This window comes from Capsicum annuum, chromosome 2 (assembly GCF_002878395.1).
Source record: "Capsicum annuum cultivar UCD-10X-F1 chromosome 2, UCD10Xv1.1, whole genome shotgun sequence".
Lineage (NCBI taxonomy): Eukaryota > Viridiplantae > Streptophyta > Magnoliopsida > Solanales > Solanaceae > Capsicum > Capsicum annuum.
Window position 1 is genome coordinate 16,649,843 of NC_061112.1, and position 13,704 is coordinate 16,663,546.

The window sequence follows — 13,704 nt, forward strand, 5'->3', positions numbered from 1 at the left end:
ATGGGTTTCGAAGATAAAAATCCTTTATTGATTAGCCCATAAACTGACCTAGGTAAATCCATGAACTCCATTGGATTATTCCTTCTGACTAAGCATATGAACCATGAGCCTATCTTCTCTTCTTTGTTCATATTCCAAAAAGATATCGAAACTAATGTAAGACCAAAATATTCGGAGGACTCTTCTGACAGAGGTTTCAAGATAGCAGGCGACCAAAAAGCTCCGAGCAAATCTTCTGGTTAGTTACTTCAAAGGATTGAATTGGACTTCGAATAGATGGTTCTCGCTAATCCCCATTTCTCAGATTGTGCTTCGTGGGGGGGGTCGGATATTGGTCCGTAAAAGGGTCAATAACCGAGCTGGGTTTATGCTCCATAGTTCCTCCGGAATCCAATGAACAACAACGATTACTTAGGAGGGAATTTGATGACTTTCCAGGTAACCCAAGCCTCTGAATCTCCAAAAGCTAAGGAGATTCATTCCCACCTTATTTATCTTGCCTGCCGCCCTTGGAAACAGCCTTCTTTAGCTTTCGCCCTCCCACAGGAAACAGAGTTCTTTAATTTGAAGCTCCGTACTCTTGTGAAAACGGACTACACTGTCTCAACCACCCGCCTTTCCCTTCTTTTGTTTGTTCTGGACCCGAAAATGCCCGTTCGCTTGTCATTGGGGATCCCAATCTGACTTGCTCGTGGTTTATTAATGTTGGGGTTGTTTTTACTTACCTTTCTGTCTGTTCAGGGGGAGCCGGTTCCGCCTCCGAATGAGGAGGGAAATTTCCATCGATAGGCGGTAGCTTCGACGAGCTGGGATGAAAGCTAAGAGCTTGCTCGAAGACAGCCTTTACTTTTTAGTAGTAATCTTTCCTATCCTTTAGGCGGGGATGAGTAGTAATTGGCATATCCATTCTCTCTCCACAATGGCAAGCTCCTGGTTCACACCTAGATCTGGCCGGAGAATAGCATAAGAAAGATCTCGACGGCTCTGGGAATATACCACTCCCGATACTCTTTCTCCGTCACCTCTATCTCCAAATCAACGGTTTGATATGATGAATTGAATATCATTACCAATGATTACAATTTCATCAATATATACTAAAATAAAAAACAGAATAGTTTCCACGTCGACGAGTAAAAAGGGACTGCCTGGGATTGAAGAAAACGCTTTCTTGCGTGGACTTGGGCTTGCTTACTGGCTTCGCTGAGGATGGGATTCCCTACCCGATGAGTCTGGCTAGGCTATTAGGCACCTTTGGTCTAGGCTTATATAATTGTCCAGTTAAATACACACAGATCTTACCATATATATATATATGCATTTATGACTAATGCATATGTATTTTTCAGTTATGAAAAATACATATGTTCATCTCAATTATAATGAAAAATACATATGTTCATCTCAATTATGACTAAATACATATTTATGAATAATTCATATGTTTATTCCAGTTTGCATATGTATTTACGTCTAATGCAAATACATTTTTTCAGAAATACGTTTGGATCCTTGTTATTATATGCAGACGTTTTTTACTAACACATATGTATTTTACTAGTATGAATATATATTTTTTATGATATGCATATGTATATGTATATATATATATATATGTGTGTGTGTGTGTGTGTGTGTGTGTGTCTTAGAAAATATATTCAAAATAAATTAAGTTAATCAAGCTCGGTAAAATAAATGTAACATTAAAACTATAACAAGTTCAATAACAAGTTCAAAATTTAGAAAAACATAATTCTCAATGAAAAAATTCAACAATTATTTTTTGACTAAATACATCAACAAACTTTTCATTTGTTGTATTTCCTATATGAACGTCTATTGTGACCTTTAAGCCCACATGAACTACAACAATTTTTAATAATTCTATCGTTTCAACATAATGGTTTAAATATTTAATATATTCTATTAATTTATATTAATTAACTATAACTACATATTGGAAGTGAATTTTTTTTATTTATTTAATTGGCTATCATGTTCAAAACTAATTTGTTACCACGAATCACAATAATTAATAACTTAAAATATTTAAAAGACATATAGAAATTTTATTGACTCTCATTATTTTAGCAATGCCACATAAATTGAGATAAAAGAAAAAGTACTGCAAATCATAATAATTAACAACTTAAAATATTTAAAAGATATATATAAAAAATTTAGTTGATTCTCAAAATTGTATCGAAGCCACATAAATTGGGACACAAGAAGTAAATATATTATTTGATAATTACGTAAAAATTATTATAAATCACAATAATTAACAAGTTAAAATACTTTTTTAAAAATAGATAAAAGTTCTATTCAACTCTCAAAATTTTATCGGTGCACCATAAATCATGACAAAATAAAAAATTATCTTAATTAATTGCAACTAAATATTTAAAGTGAATCAATTTTATTATTTTAATTGACTTTTATATAGAAAATTTATTTATTTATTTATTTATTTTAGTAAATTTAAATTTTAAAATTATTTTTTTCTTATATAGAAATACTAATATTTAAACTTAACTTTAAATTTTTAAAGTACAAAATTAATAAATTTAATTTAATAAAATAAATTTCCAATGAATATTTTCTTAGAATTTGTTTTGGGTTAATATGTATCAAGTTAAAAAGAAATAAAGAAAAATATATAGTAAAATTTTATTATTGTGAAAGATAAATACAATGTACTATCCAATAATGTTTAATAATATCATATTTTGCATATGCAAGTATAGCATCCCGTATTTAATTAATATGCTATTTCGGTGAATTATTGATGATTACTATTGGATATGATAAAATTATATTAATTTTTATAGTAATAACATAATCAATCGCTCTTAATTAATTATTATGAGTCATCTCGGTATTAAGAAAATAAATAATATTCAATAAAAAATAAAATAGACATAAAATGCGAAATTAACTCTTAATGTTTTAAATTAAATTTTCATCTTTCGAACGATGATTTTACTATATCACTCCTTATTATAAATCATTTATGTATCAGAAAAATATGAATAACAAAATGATATGTCAACATAAAATATTTGATTGACTATCAAAATTATATTAGCGTTACATAAATTTGGACGGGACAGAAAAAGATATAAAGCAACATATATTATTTGAAAATGAAATAAAAAGTACTGTAAATAACAATAATTAACAAAAAAATAAAAATAAAATTGACTGATTTTTGCTTCTTCAATCGTGATTTTAATGTATCACCCGTAATTAATTATTATAAGTCACTTATGTATTGAGAAATTAATAATATTGAATCCATGATTTTACTATATATAATATATATAAATATATATATATATACTAAGAATAAAAATTTCATGATATTTTAACATAAAAATAAAAATTACTACACATACTCAAAGGGCAAAAGAGTAAAAACACACAAGAGATAAATGTAGAGAAATCAAGAAGCACCAAATGGATTATTAACATTTGTAACATTCAACACATTTTTAAATGTTTCCAAATTCTTCTTGAATCAACACATACACATAATAAAAATAATAAATAATAATAATTATATTTTACTATATCACCCCTAATTAATTATTATGGTCATTTAAGCATTGTGCCACATAAGTTGAAATAGAAAAAAAATTATAAATCTCAATGATAAAAAAAATTAAATTATTTAAAAAATATAATTGGCTATCGTTGACACAAAACTCTGGACAAGGAGAGTAGCATATATTATTCAAAAATTACATAAAAATTATTATAAATTACAATAGTTAACAACTTAAAATATCTAAAAACAATTTAATATGTTATATATTTCAAAAAAATTACATGAAAAATACTAGAAATTACAATAATTAACAACTTAAAAAATTTTAAAAGATATAAAATATTTTGTCAACTCTTGAAATTATATAAGTGTCACTGAAATTATAATAGAAGAAAAGTATTATAAATCACAATAATTAAAAACATAAATTATTTTTAAAATATAATTGACTATCAATGCCACAAAAATTTGGACAAGAAAAGTAACGCATATTAATTTGAAAATTACATAGAAAATATTATAAATTACAATAGTTAATAACTTAAATTATCTAAATACATATTAAAATAACATATGTTGAGCTCATGCTAGATTCCGGATGAATCTTAGAAAACATATGCAATCCTTTTATTAGAAAAAATTTATTTAAATATATCAAGATTGAAAAGATAAATAAATATTTTAATGTTGGACTCATGCTGACACGGGTCATGCTCCTCTAGTATATATATATATACATAAAAAATAATTATTTTGCAATAAATATCGCCATAATTTTCTTTTTACATAAAAATTAGCCCAAAAATGTATTGAAGGTATGCAATGTATAAAAAATGTATATGTAATGTATCGATATTGTATAAATAGTTATGTAGCATCGATATTGTATATATACGTATAAACGTGTATCGATATTGTATAAATAATTATGTAATATATCGATATTGTAGAAATAATCCATAAACATTTATCGATAGAGATATTTATTTGACTATGCACACAATGTAATAAATAAAAGTACCAAAACTAATAAAACAATATAAATATTCCTTTTTTACCATTCTATAAAAGTTTTTCATATTTTGTAAAACCAATGCAAATATTTAAATTTAATTTCATAATTGACCACTTAATAATTAACCTTGAATATGAAATATGTATTTCCTCCGTCCCAAATTGGGATGGCACAGCTATTACGAAAATAATGATTGGTAATGTAAATTTATCATTTTGCCCCTCTTAATTGTGTCTTGTTGTTAGTTCCAATATTGATGGATGACTAATACCAAAGCACCTTTTATATTTTTAATGGTACTCCTCTTTGCAACATTTTTCAAGAATGCTAATGATAAAGAGTAATCAATTACACTAAGGATATAATGAAAAAAAATTGTCTGGTCTTGATAAATAAAATAGGACAAGTAAACTGGAATATCAATTAATTGACTTTTTGACATCCATCCATATGTATGAATTTACGGGTGTACATAGGTTGGGTTGGTTCAGTTATTATTTAAAAAAAAAAAACAATCATGGCAATTTATTAAAACTATAAACCAAATCAAACCAATATAAAATTGATTTTTTTGGTTTAGGTTTTAGTCGATTTTTTTGTTTTTTTTAATAATATTTAGTTTTTACAGTTATATTGTGATCGAAGACTAGATCAAATATGTTTTCACTCATGTACTAATGAAAAATCATAATTATGAAAAAATGAGGAGCGAAAAAACTCTCTTGAAACTAAAAAGTGAGTTGAAGAGTGAAAAGTTTAGGTTTTAAGTTTATATTGGGTTTCGGATCATTTAATTAGCAATTAATGGACAAATATTACAATTTAAAGGCCCAAATTTAAATATATATCTACATCTACTTTTAAATTATTGAAAATTACTAAAACTAGTTGAAAAAGTATTTAAAAGGTAGATTATAATTAATATTTTATGTGTAAAAAAGTTCGAATATTATATCTATACTATATTAAAAGTGTGAAGGGCCTTAAAAATGACGTTTGAACTTTTTTCCCTTCATTAGAAGCCTCTGCAATAGATAAAAACGTCTTCTTACTATTTTCCTCAATTTATTAGTTAATTAGATTAAAGACTCCTAAAATACATGAAAAGAATTTAATAACTCCTCAAATATATAGAAAGAATCCTGATAAACTAAAAACTTCTAGTACTTCATAATTTAAAATTATAAAGAAGAATAAGTAGAATATTATGAATAAAATTGTAGGACAAGTCAAAGTTAAAAAAGGAAGAAATCGTTGTGCACGTAAAAAAAATGAGGCGAAAAAAATTTATATTTAATTATATGATTTATAAAAGAAAAACTTTATAAATAGAATTAATTTAATTTATTGTTCCGACGCATGTGTTTTAGGATTATAACATATATTTGTTGATTTTGATTATTTAATCTAGGTAATATTTAGTACTTCTAAAAATAGAATTTTGCCTTATATAAAAAATATTTTTTATAATTCTATTTAAGTAATATTTTGGATCAAAATTTATACGAAACAAATTCTTATATTGTACTTTTGCTTTTTATTTTAATTTTGATTCACGTATTTTCTTACTATCATTATCATCATCCCTTTTGCATTTATTTATTTCTTTTAAATCATACCTTTAAAGATTATATATGAATCATAATAATCAACAATTGACATTGATTATCTCTTTTGATAATTTCTTGTGTTTCTCTTTTAGTTGAAAGTTTCTGATCGAAAAATTGGATAAGTATGTTGCCACCGAATGAAGTTGTAAAAAATCAAAGGTTTATTGCTCTTTTTTTCTTTTACTTTCTTTGCGTAATCGTGACATAATTTTGATTATCGTGACATAAAAAAGGCTCCAATCCCTTTTTTCTTTTTTTTTTTTTTAAATATATCAAGGTCACAAATTAGGATAGGAAGTTAAATTCTTTTTTATTTATGAGTCATATTTTTTGTAATATCGTAACGTTTATGTACAATTCAACCACTATAGAAATTCATATTATTTGTAAGTGAGACATATTAATTGTTATTTATGTTAAAGAAAATCGTAATACTAATTTATGAGAATAACATAAAAAAGGCGGCTATGAAATTTCAAAGAACAAAATAAAATCGAAGCAAAAAAGTTGTTTGTAGTATAGTCATTTTCACTAATATCACATTATGCATAGTACCCTCCTCTATGGAAGGTTGGGTTTGATTGAGTTGGTTTTAGTTTATATGTGAATGTCTTGGTTGTTTTTAATAACATGTGGATATTTGATCTTCATAATCTAAATTTAAAGATTTGATGATATGGAGCCACATACAAATGTAGATGTAGGAATTCGACTAAATATAATTCAAATATCTATTTAAAAAATCTGACTGATATGAATACAAAAATTCGACTGATATTTATGTAAGGAGGAGGATTCGAACGCTTATATATAAAAGGTCGTTATTCAACATTCTTCATCACAATTTTTTAAGGTATTATTCTCTCAATTATTTTTGCCTTCGACAATTTTGCATTTTTTTCTCTAAGAATATTTCTTTTATCATCCTTTGTGCATGTAATTGCTAAGGTTTTAATTTTACAGTTGTGTCCAATTTTAGTCTTTTTTTTGGCATAAGATTTGTAAGCAAGCAATGTTATTATAATTAGATATCTTTGTAAAAATTTATAATCCACTCTATTTGAGTAAATTACTATTTAACTTTTTATAATAAAGTTATATATAAATATCTACATAAGCTTTCACAATAGACAAAATCGTCTAATTTTAAATAATCAAAGATTACACGTGCGGTAAAATTAAAATATATATATATATATATATATTATGTCGGTTTGATTCGAGTTTGGTTTGACTTTTTTTTGGTTAACACCAAATCAAATCAAGAATGGTTGATTTTTTTTTCTAACGTCAAATCAATCAAACCAAATCATAAGTCAATTTTTTTATCGGTTTGGTTTGATTCGCGATTCAATTTGACTTAACGATTTAATCTGTACATCCTATGTATGATATTGACGTGCCACCTTACCTGGAAAACAAAATTGTATGATTTCAACGTAAGATGAAGGTGACGGCCGAATATGTCGGCCGACTAGCCATTTCTTCTAGGAACTTTGGCCGAATAGCTATTTTATGTAGTAAATGATAAGTGAGTTACAGTATTTATTAGGTTATCCTTGCACAAAATGTGTCTTGTTTGTCCTCAGGTTATCCTTGCACAAAATGTGTCTTGTTTGTCCTCATTTTGATATATTTGATCACTAACAAATATAATTATGTTGATCGAGCGCGATCAAGTATGTTAAGAGTTGAGTGAATTTTATCAGAAGAGACAAATGTTGGATAAATATGGAATAATAATAAAAGTATTTATGGTAAAATAATAGAAAAAAATATAAAAATAATGATATTAAAAATTTTACGTGAAAACACTTTTAAATAAGGGAAAAACTACGGATCAAGAGTAACAACTGATATTATTATACTAAAATTTTTTTACACCATAGTCATAAGTATAATACTCAAATTTTACACCATAGTCACAAATATAATACTCAAAGTGACTACTACACACTCAAAAAAAATAATCCTCTTTTAACCCCACCTTATTTAAATATCGCTCATTTTAATGTTTCCTTCACAGACTAATTTTTATCATAATCTATAAATATGTCATTACTCTCTCTATATTATTTTTTTATCTATTTGGTGTGTTTAACAAATAACCAGAGAAGCTCCTTTTATAGGAAAATTTGTCCCTATTGAAAAACAATATTTCAAAGGTTTCATACTTAACACATTGAATGATCCATCTTTGCCAACTAGAAATTTTTGTTGTTTGACATTTTATTTTGGCAACTCAGTACAAAATATGGGATTTATTTACGAGAGTTATTTTAACTCCTATAAAATTATATTAAATATGAAATTAAAAATATACCGCTAAAATTATATATTTACGGAATTTTTAACCCTCTCTATCCACCAAAAAAAAAAAATAGCGCTAGCTCAAAAAAATATTTTCCCTCTTTTTTCCCCAATATTCCTCCAATACATTTCTCTCTCTTATTTTTCCCCAATTAGAGTTGACAGGTACTCTCCAGTAAGAGATTTCATTGAAAAGCCATGAATTTTAGATATGGTAATTAAAAGTTAAACCCGACCTTGAAACTACCTCTCCGCCACCGCCACAACCACAACAACAGCCATCGGCACCACCGCAGACAGAGCCTCAGACACCTTTACAGCCGTAGCCACAACCACCACCACCGCAACAGCAGCAGCAACCTCAAACGAAAGTGGCACCAAAGCGCCCCCAGCAACCGGAATCCTCCCCAAACCCAGCCACCCCTTCGGCCACCGAATCCAAAGACAAAGACGTCACTTCCACCACAACCATCTCCTCCCGCCTTACTGAACCTGAATTCGTTTACATCCCAGCTATTCCCTTAAGTTCCCTTCTACTTTTCAGCTCATATTTCTGTATTTTAGGGCGGAATTGATATAAATGATTCATGTAATTGATTAAATGATGTTTGATGTTGTTCTTTTAGGTTGGTTTTCGTGAAATAGCATTCATGAATGTGAGGTTCATTTTCTTCCTGAATTCTTCGACGGAAGGTCATCTTCTAAGAACCCCAAGACATACAATTACTATAGTAATACCATTATTCGTAGATTCAGCGATAACCCCACTAAAAAGATCACCTTTACTTAGGTTCGCAAGACCATTGTTGGAGACGTGGGTTCATTTCGTAAAGTTTTTGATTTCTTGGAGACATGGGGTTCGATTTTTAGCATTTTTATTAATTATAAGTTGGATTATTGGAATTACACACCACATGTTTGTTGAATGTAAGTATAGTATTGCCAAAATCTACACCATCCGTTTCAGTTTGTTTGTTCGATGTTGACTTGTCACATAGTTTAAGAAAGTCATGTTATGATTTATTAGTGCCAACTCTTTCTTTTCTCCCTCGGTTCTGTATTTTCGGAAGTTAATGGTATAGTGATGCTGTTGGATTGACCAGGGGACTAGAATACCTCCATGAGCGCTGTAATCCCCTGTAATCCATAGAGATCTCAAATCATCTAATGTTCTACTGGATTCCAACTTCAGTGCAAAGGTAAATTAGCAATATAACCACATAGATCTCACTCATTTGCTTTTCCTTTGTAAGCATTTCATATGGTTTATCTTGTCTGAGTTGGTCAGCTTTTACTTTGATCAGCTTTCTGATTTTGGCCTTGCTGTTGCTGGATGGAATTTGAGCAAGAGCAACGTAAAGATTTCAGGAACTCTGGGTTATGTGGCTCTAGAGTACCTCTTAGATGGTATGTTAGACTCCCCATTTTATCACAATTTGCTAAATGAAGATGATGTTGATGTTTATTTATTTGAAAGTCCTCCATCTAGTAGACAGTCCAATTTGCCTATATTGTCTTTTATCATAATTCAAGTTCTGCAGTAAGCTGGGTCGTATTAATAGGTGATCTTCAGTGTTCAGTCCAATTTTATCATATTAAATGAGCCATCCTTTTTATAGCAGAACATTTTGGTTTCTTGTTTTGGCTCACACTGGCAATGGTTTTTGTATGTGTCCATCTTATTATCAGTAATGTAGTAAACCCTCATATTCCCGTATTAGCATTGAGTATGCATTTGTGGTGTGCCAGTAGTTGGTGAAGCAACATGTATATGTCTGTTGAATATTCGTGTTTACAGATAGCATTACAGTTGAGATATGTCAACTAAAATAATTGAATATCTTAAATGGTTGTACTTCTGAAGTTATTAGGGAGCTCATTTGTATCATTCTATCAGCTGATATATACAAAACTAAGAGGAAGTAGTGATGATGTTGTGAGAGGATGTATCATATTTGTTGTTTTGACCACGAGTAATGATAAAAGTTATCCAATTTAGACAATATGTCAGATGCATCAACAAGATTGTAAATGATCCCCACTAGCAGTTACTTTCTCTGTCTTATTTTATATGACTCTCTTTTCGGTCTGATCCAAAAAGAACAACATTTTCGTATGATATGAAATTAAGATAACTTTAAACTTCTCCTTTTCCTTAATGTACATGTTTTTATATAGCCAGAAATGTCATGGCATGTTTAAGACCACATATTTCAAGTCTTTTCATCTTTTCAACACTTCTGTGCGCAGTGAAAAGGCATCATATAAAATGAAACGGAGGGAGTAGTTGATATGATTCAATGTATCATCTTGAACATACCATCCTTTGTTATTATCAGTTGCAGGTGATATGGACTATTGTGATCAATATATGCATGGCTGTGGAGCTCATACAGACTATGGAATGATAACTATCTTAATGACCGATGGTGTTCTTGGACTAAAAGTGTGTTACAAAGAGTTGATTTCTCATGTGGTCATTCAACTAATAGTTAGTGCCAGATTAAGATAATAACTATTAGTATAACTATTAGTTGAGTGACTAAATGAGAAATCTACCCATATTAAAATTGTTTAGTTGACGCAAAAATAGTAAATGCATAGAGTATTGATAATTCTAGCATTTCATCTGTATTCTGCCTTTTATCAGGTTTGTCATTACCATTTCAGCGACCGCAGTGTAATGGAGAGAGAGATAAAGGATGGGAAATTCCTGGAGTTCACTTCTGTTCATGGTAATGATTATACCTCCCAATATCTGCTTTATTTCTTAGGACCTAGGGGTATAAAAGAGATATAACCTAGTGTAAGAAATTGAGATTTAGATTGACATTTTGAAGTTGGTGATTGCTTGATGAAGCATAAGAGATATCACTTATTAAAGTATCCACATAGTTTCCCAGTAAACACCAAACAGTCCAATCTTTCAGCTTTTCTCTTAATCCCATGCATATATGTTTTAAAATGGTAGGAGTCTGTTGGTAAAATCATTTATTATGAAAAATTTAAATAGTAGTACTTTTATTACAAAGAGATTGATGTAACTTACTTTATCCAAAAATAAAAGATTGATGCAACGTAGTTATGAAGTAGGATCATATAGTCTTTAGCCTTTTCTATGATTCGATTTGTTGTAAATACCTGTTTGTATCATGCTTTAATTACTACTGTCATAGAAGGATTATTTGTTTAAAAAACTGAGAATGTACATGTGAAATTTTATTTCCTACAAGATAACAACATTATCATACAGATCAAAAGGAAGATCTGCACATCAATTAGAAGTGTGTATTATTGTTCTTTGAACCTCTGATCCTAGACTCGAAGGGAGTGACATGTAATGTCATTTTTTAATTGTCAAAGAGGAAAAAGGAAAGAGTGTTTTCTCTTCGGTGCATGCCCCAGGAATATGTGCGAGTTTCAATTTTGGTATATTCTCCGGGAGAATGGAAACCCTATCTCTTTGGTATGTTCCGGTGAAAAATAGTTTATTTGACATTGTTAAGAAAATAAAGATTTGAAACACTAGTGAGTTTTAACTCTTTAAAATCCAACTTCACTCAATTCAATAAAGAAATTTGTTGCTGGTTTTGTAGAACCCGGGGTTTCTTTACGTGTCTTCTACCTCCAGTCCTGCCTTCCAAATTTCTTGCTTTCCACCCCAATCAAAAGAAAAATGTACTACTTGCAAAAAATGAAGATCTGGATGTAGTAGTAATATGTTTGAACTGATTACTGAGTCTTACATTGACTTGTTAATGGTGTCACTCATGGACCAAATTGTGCATTAGCATATCGGTAGATCTTTCTGTTGTAAATTTGTCAAGCCTTTTAATTTTGTAAGATTGTTCAGAGATGCATCCTTGATATTGAAGTTCAAGGTGCTAGGTCTGTGAGAGCTAGATCTCTTGATGCTATTTTCATTTTTATTTCTCCACCATCATTTGAAGAGCTTGAGAAGCGTCTTCGTGCAAGGTAGTACTGATCGAGAATGTAAAGTATTTTCATATTACCCAGTTCAATCGGTTATTAAATTATGGTCAATTTGTTGAACAGGGCAACTGAGACTGAAGAGCAAATCCAAAAGCGTCTCCGAAATGCTAGGGCAAAACTCTAACAAGGAAAATCATCAGGTCTCTTCGACCATAATTTGGTGAAGGATGACCTAGAAAGTTGTTATGAGAATCTTAAGGTAATCTTTGCTCCTCTCCTGTGTTGTAATATATCTTAAGAGTTGTAATGATTCTAGTTAGAAGAATTCTTGTTTATCCATATGTCCAATGATCAAGTATTGCTAAATGAGTCGCAAATAAATTGCATTTTGTGACACTATATGATGAAACTTGACTAACATCGATATATCAGTTGTGTTTCATTCACAAACACAAAAAAAAAAGAGAAAATGGTCAAAATAATCTATGTTGAATGGTATTACATGTATGTTGAATGGTATTACATGTATGTTGAATGGTACTCAGGTTCCTAGTTTGATATTATCCGTATATTGAATGGTACTCAGGTTCCTAGTTTGATCAACTGATTGAGTAGTTTGAAACTGTAGCGTGGAGTAGTTGTTGATTGATCTATTTATATTTATCATGATGTTTTTTAGTTGTACACATGTATAAATGTAATAAGGACTAAAAGTTTATTTAATTGGTTTTTATACTTTGCATTTTTATGTAGCTAAGTGATGCGGCTAGTGGACCCATTTCGCCCATGGAAGCACGGAGACTACACGATGATAGTGATCCTAATGATAGTCGTTGATTTCGTTGCAAATTGTCTTGGATATTTAATTATGATGATGTAATTTTGTGGTTGGAGGGAATCTTAGAATATTGAAGGTTTTGTTTTTAACTCTGATTTTGGAGTTTGAAGATACTAGTTAATGTTGAAAATTTGGAGTTTGAAGATGCTAATGTTGAAAATTTAGTTTTGAAGTTTAATGTTTAATGTATTTTTGATATGCTTGTGAATTACAATGTTTAATTAGTTATGTTGTGTTAATGATATATGAATTGAATAAATATTGGATTGTAGGTTATTTCTAAAGGAACAATTAAATTTGAGCTAAAATTAGAATTTGTAATTTGTTATTGAAAATTAATGGGTTTCATTAAATTAAAAAATAATAATAAAAAATAAAAATTACGGAGGTTTTAAACCACCACAATTTTTAACTGTCGCAAATTAATTATGGCGGTTGGAAAAAACTG

The 13,704-nt window shown here is 29.2% G+C and overlaps 1 protein-coding gene across 21 annotated transcripts; it reads left to right on the forward strand.

Annotated features, from left to right (window-relative positions):
- The first annotated feature begins 8,419 nt into the window (after positions 1-8,419).
- On the forward strand, positions 8,420-13,407 carry LOC107857653 (guanylate kinase 1-like). 21 transcript variants are annotated; one of them, XR_007051084.1, is made up of 8 exons: positions 8,420-9,178; positions 9,589-9,684; positions 9,790-9,892; positions 10,825-10,931; positions 11,136-11,220; positions 12,361-12,460; positions 12,542-12,677; positions 13,172-13,407. XR_007051084.1 is itself a non-coding variant. In XM_047404918.1 (7 exons), exons 3-6 carry the CDS (start codon positions 10,836-10,838, stop codon positions 12,600-12,602), a joined length of 342 nt encoding a protein of 113 aa, XP_047260874.1. In that variant the 5' UTR covers positions 8,420-9,684; positions 9,790-9,892; positions 10,825-10,835; the 3' UTR covers positions 12,603-12,677; positions 13,172-13,407. The 21 variants fall into 21 exon arrangements, 3 of the variants coding, with proteins under 3 accessions (XP_047260874.1, XP_047260882.1, XP_047260885.1); XR_007051087.1 differs by having other exon boundaries at positions 8,420-9,684; positions 12,339-12,460; XR_007051072.1 differs by lacking the exon at positions 12,361-12,460 and having other exon boundaries at positions 8,420-9,412.
- The last annotated feature ends 297 nt before the right edge of the window (positions 13,408-13,704 follow it).

What these genes read in the sequence shown, in the direction of transcription:
- LOC107857653 (XM_047404918.1), top strand. Translation starts at nt 10,836, where the DNA reads ATGGACTATTGTGATCAATATATGCATGGCTGTGGAGCTCATACAGAC. An exon ending in ATGGTGTTCTTGGACTAAAA is followed by an intron (nt 10,932 to 11,135) that starts GTGTGTTACAAA and finishes GCCTTTTATCAG; the next exon opens with GTTTGTCATTACCATTTCAG. An exon ending in GAGAAGCGTCTTCGTGCAAG is followed by an intron (nt 12,461 to 12,541) that starts GTAGTACTGATC and finishes TTTGTTGAACAG; the next exon opens with GGCAACTGAGACTGAAGAGC.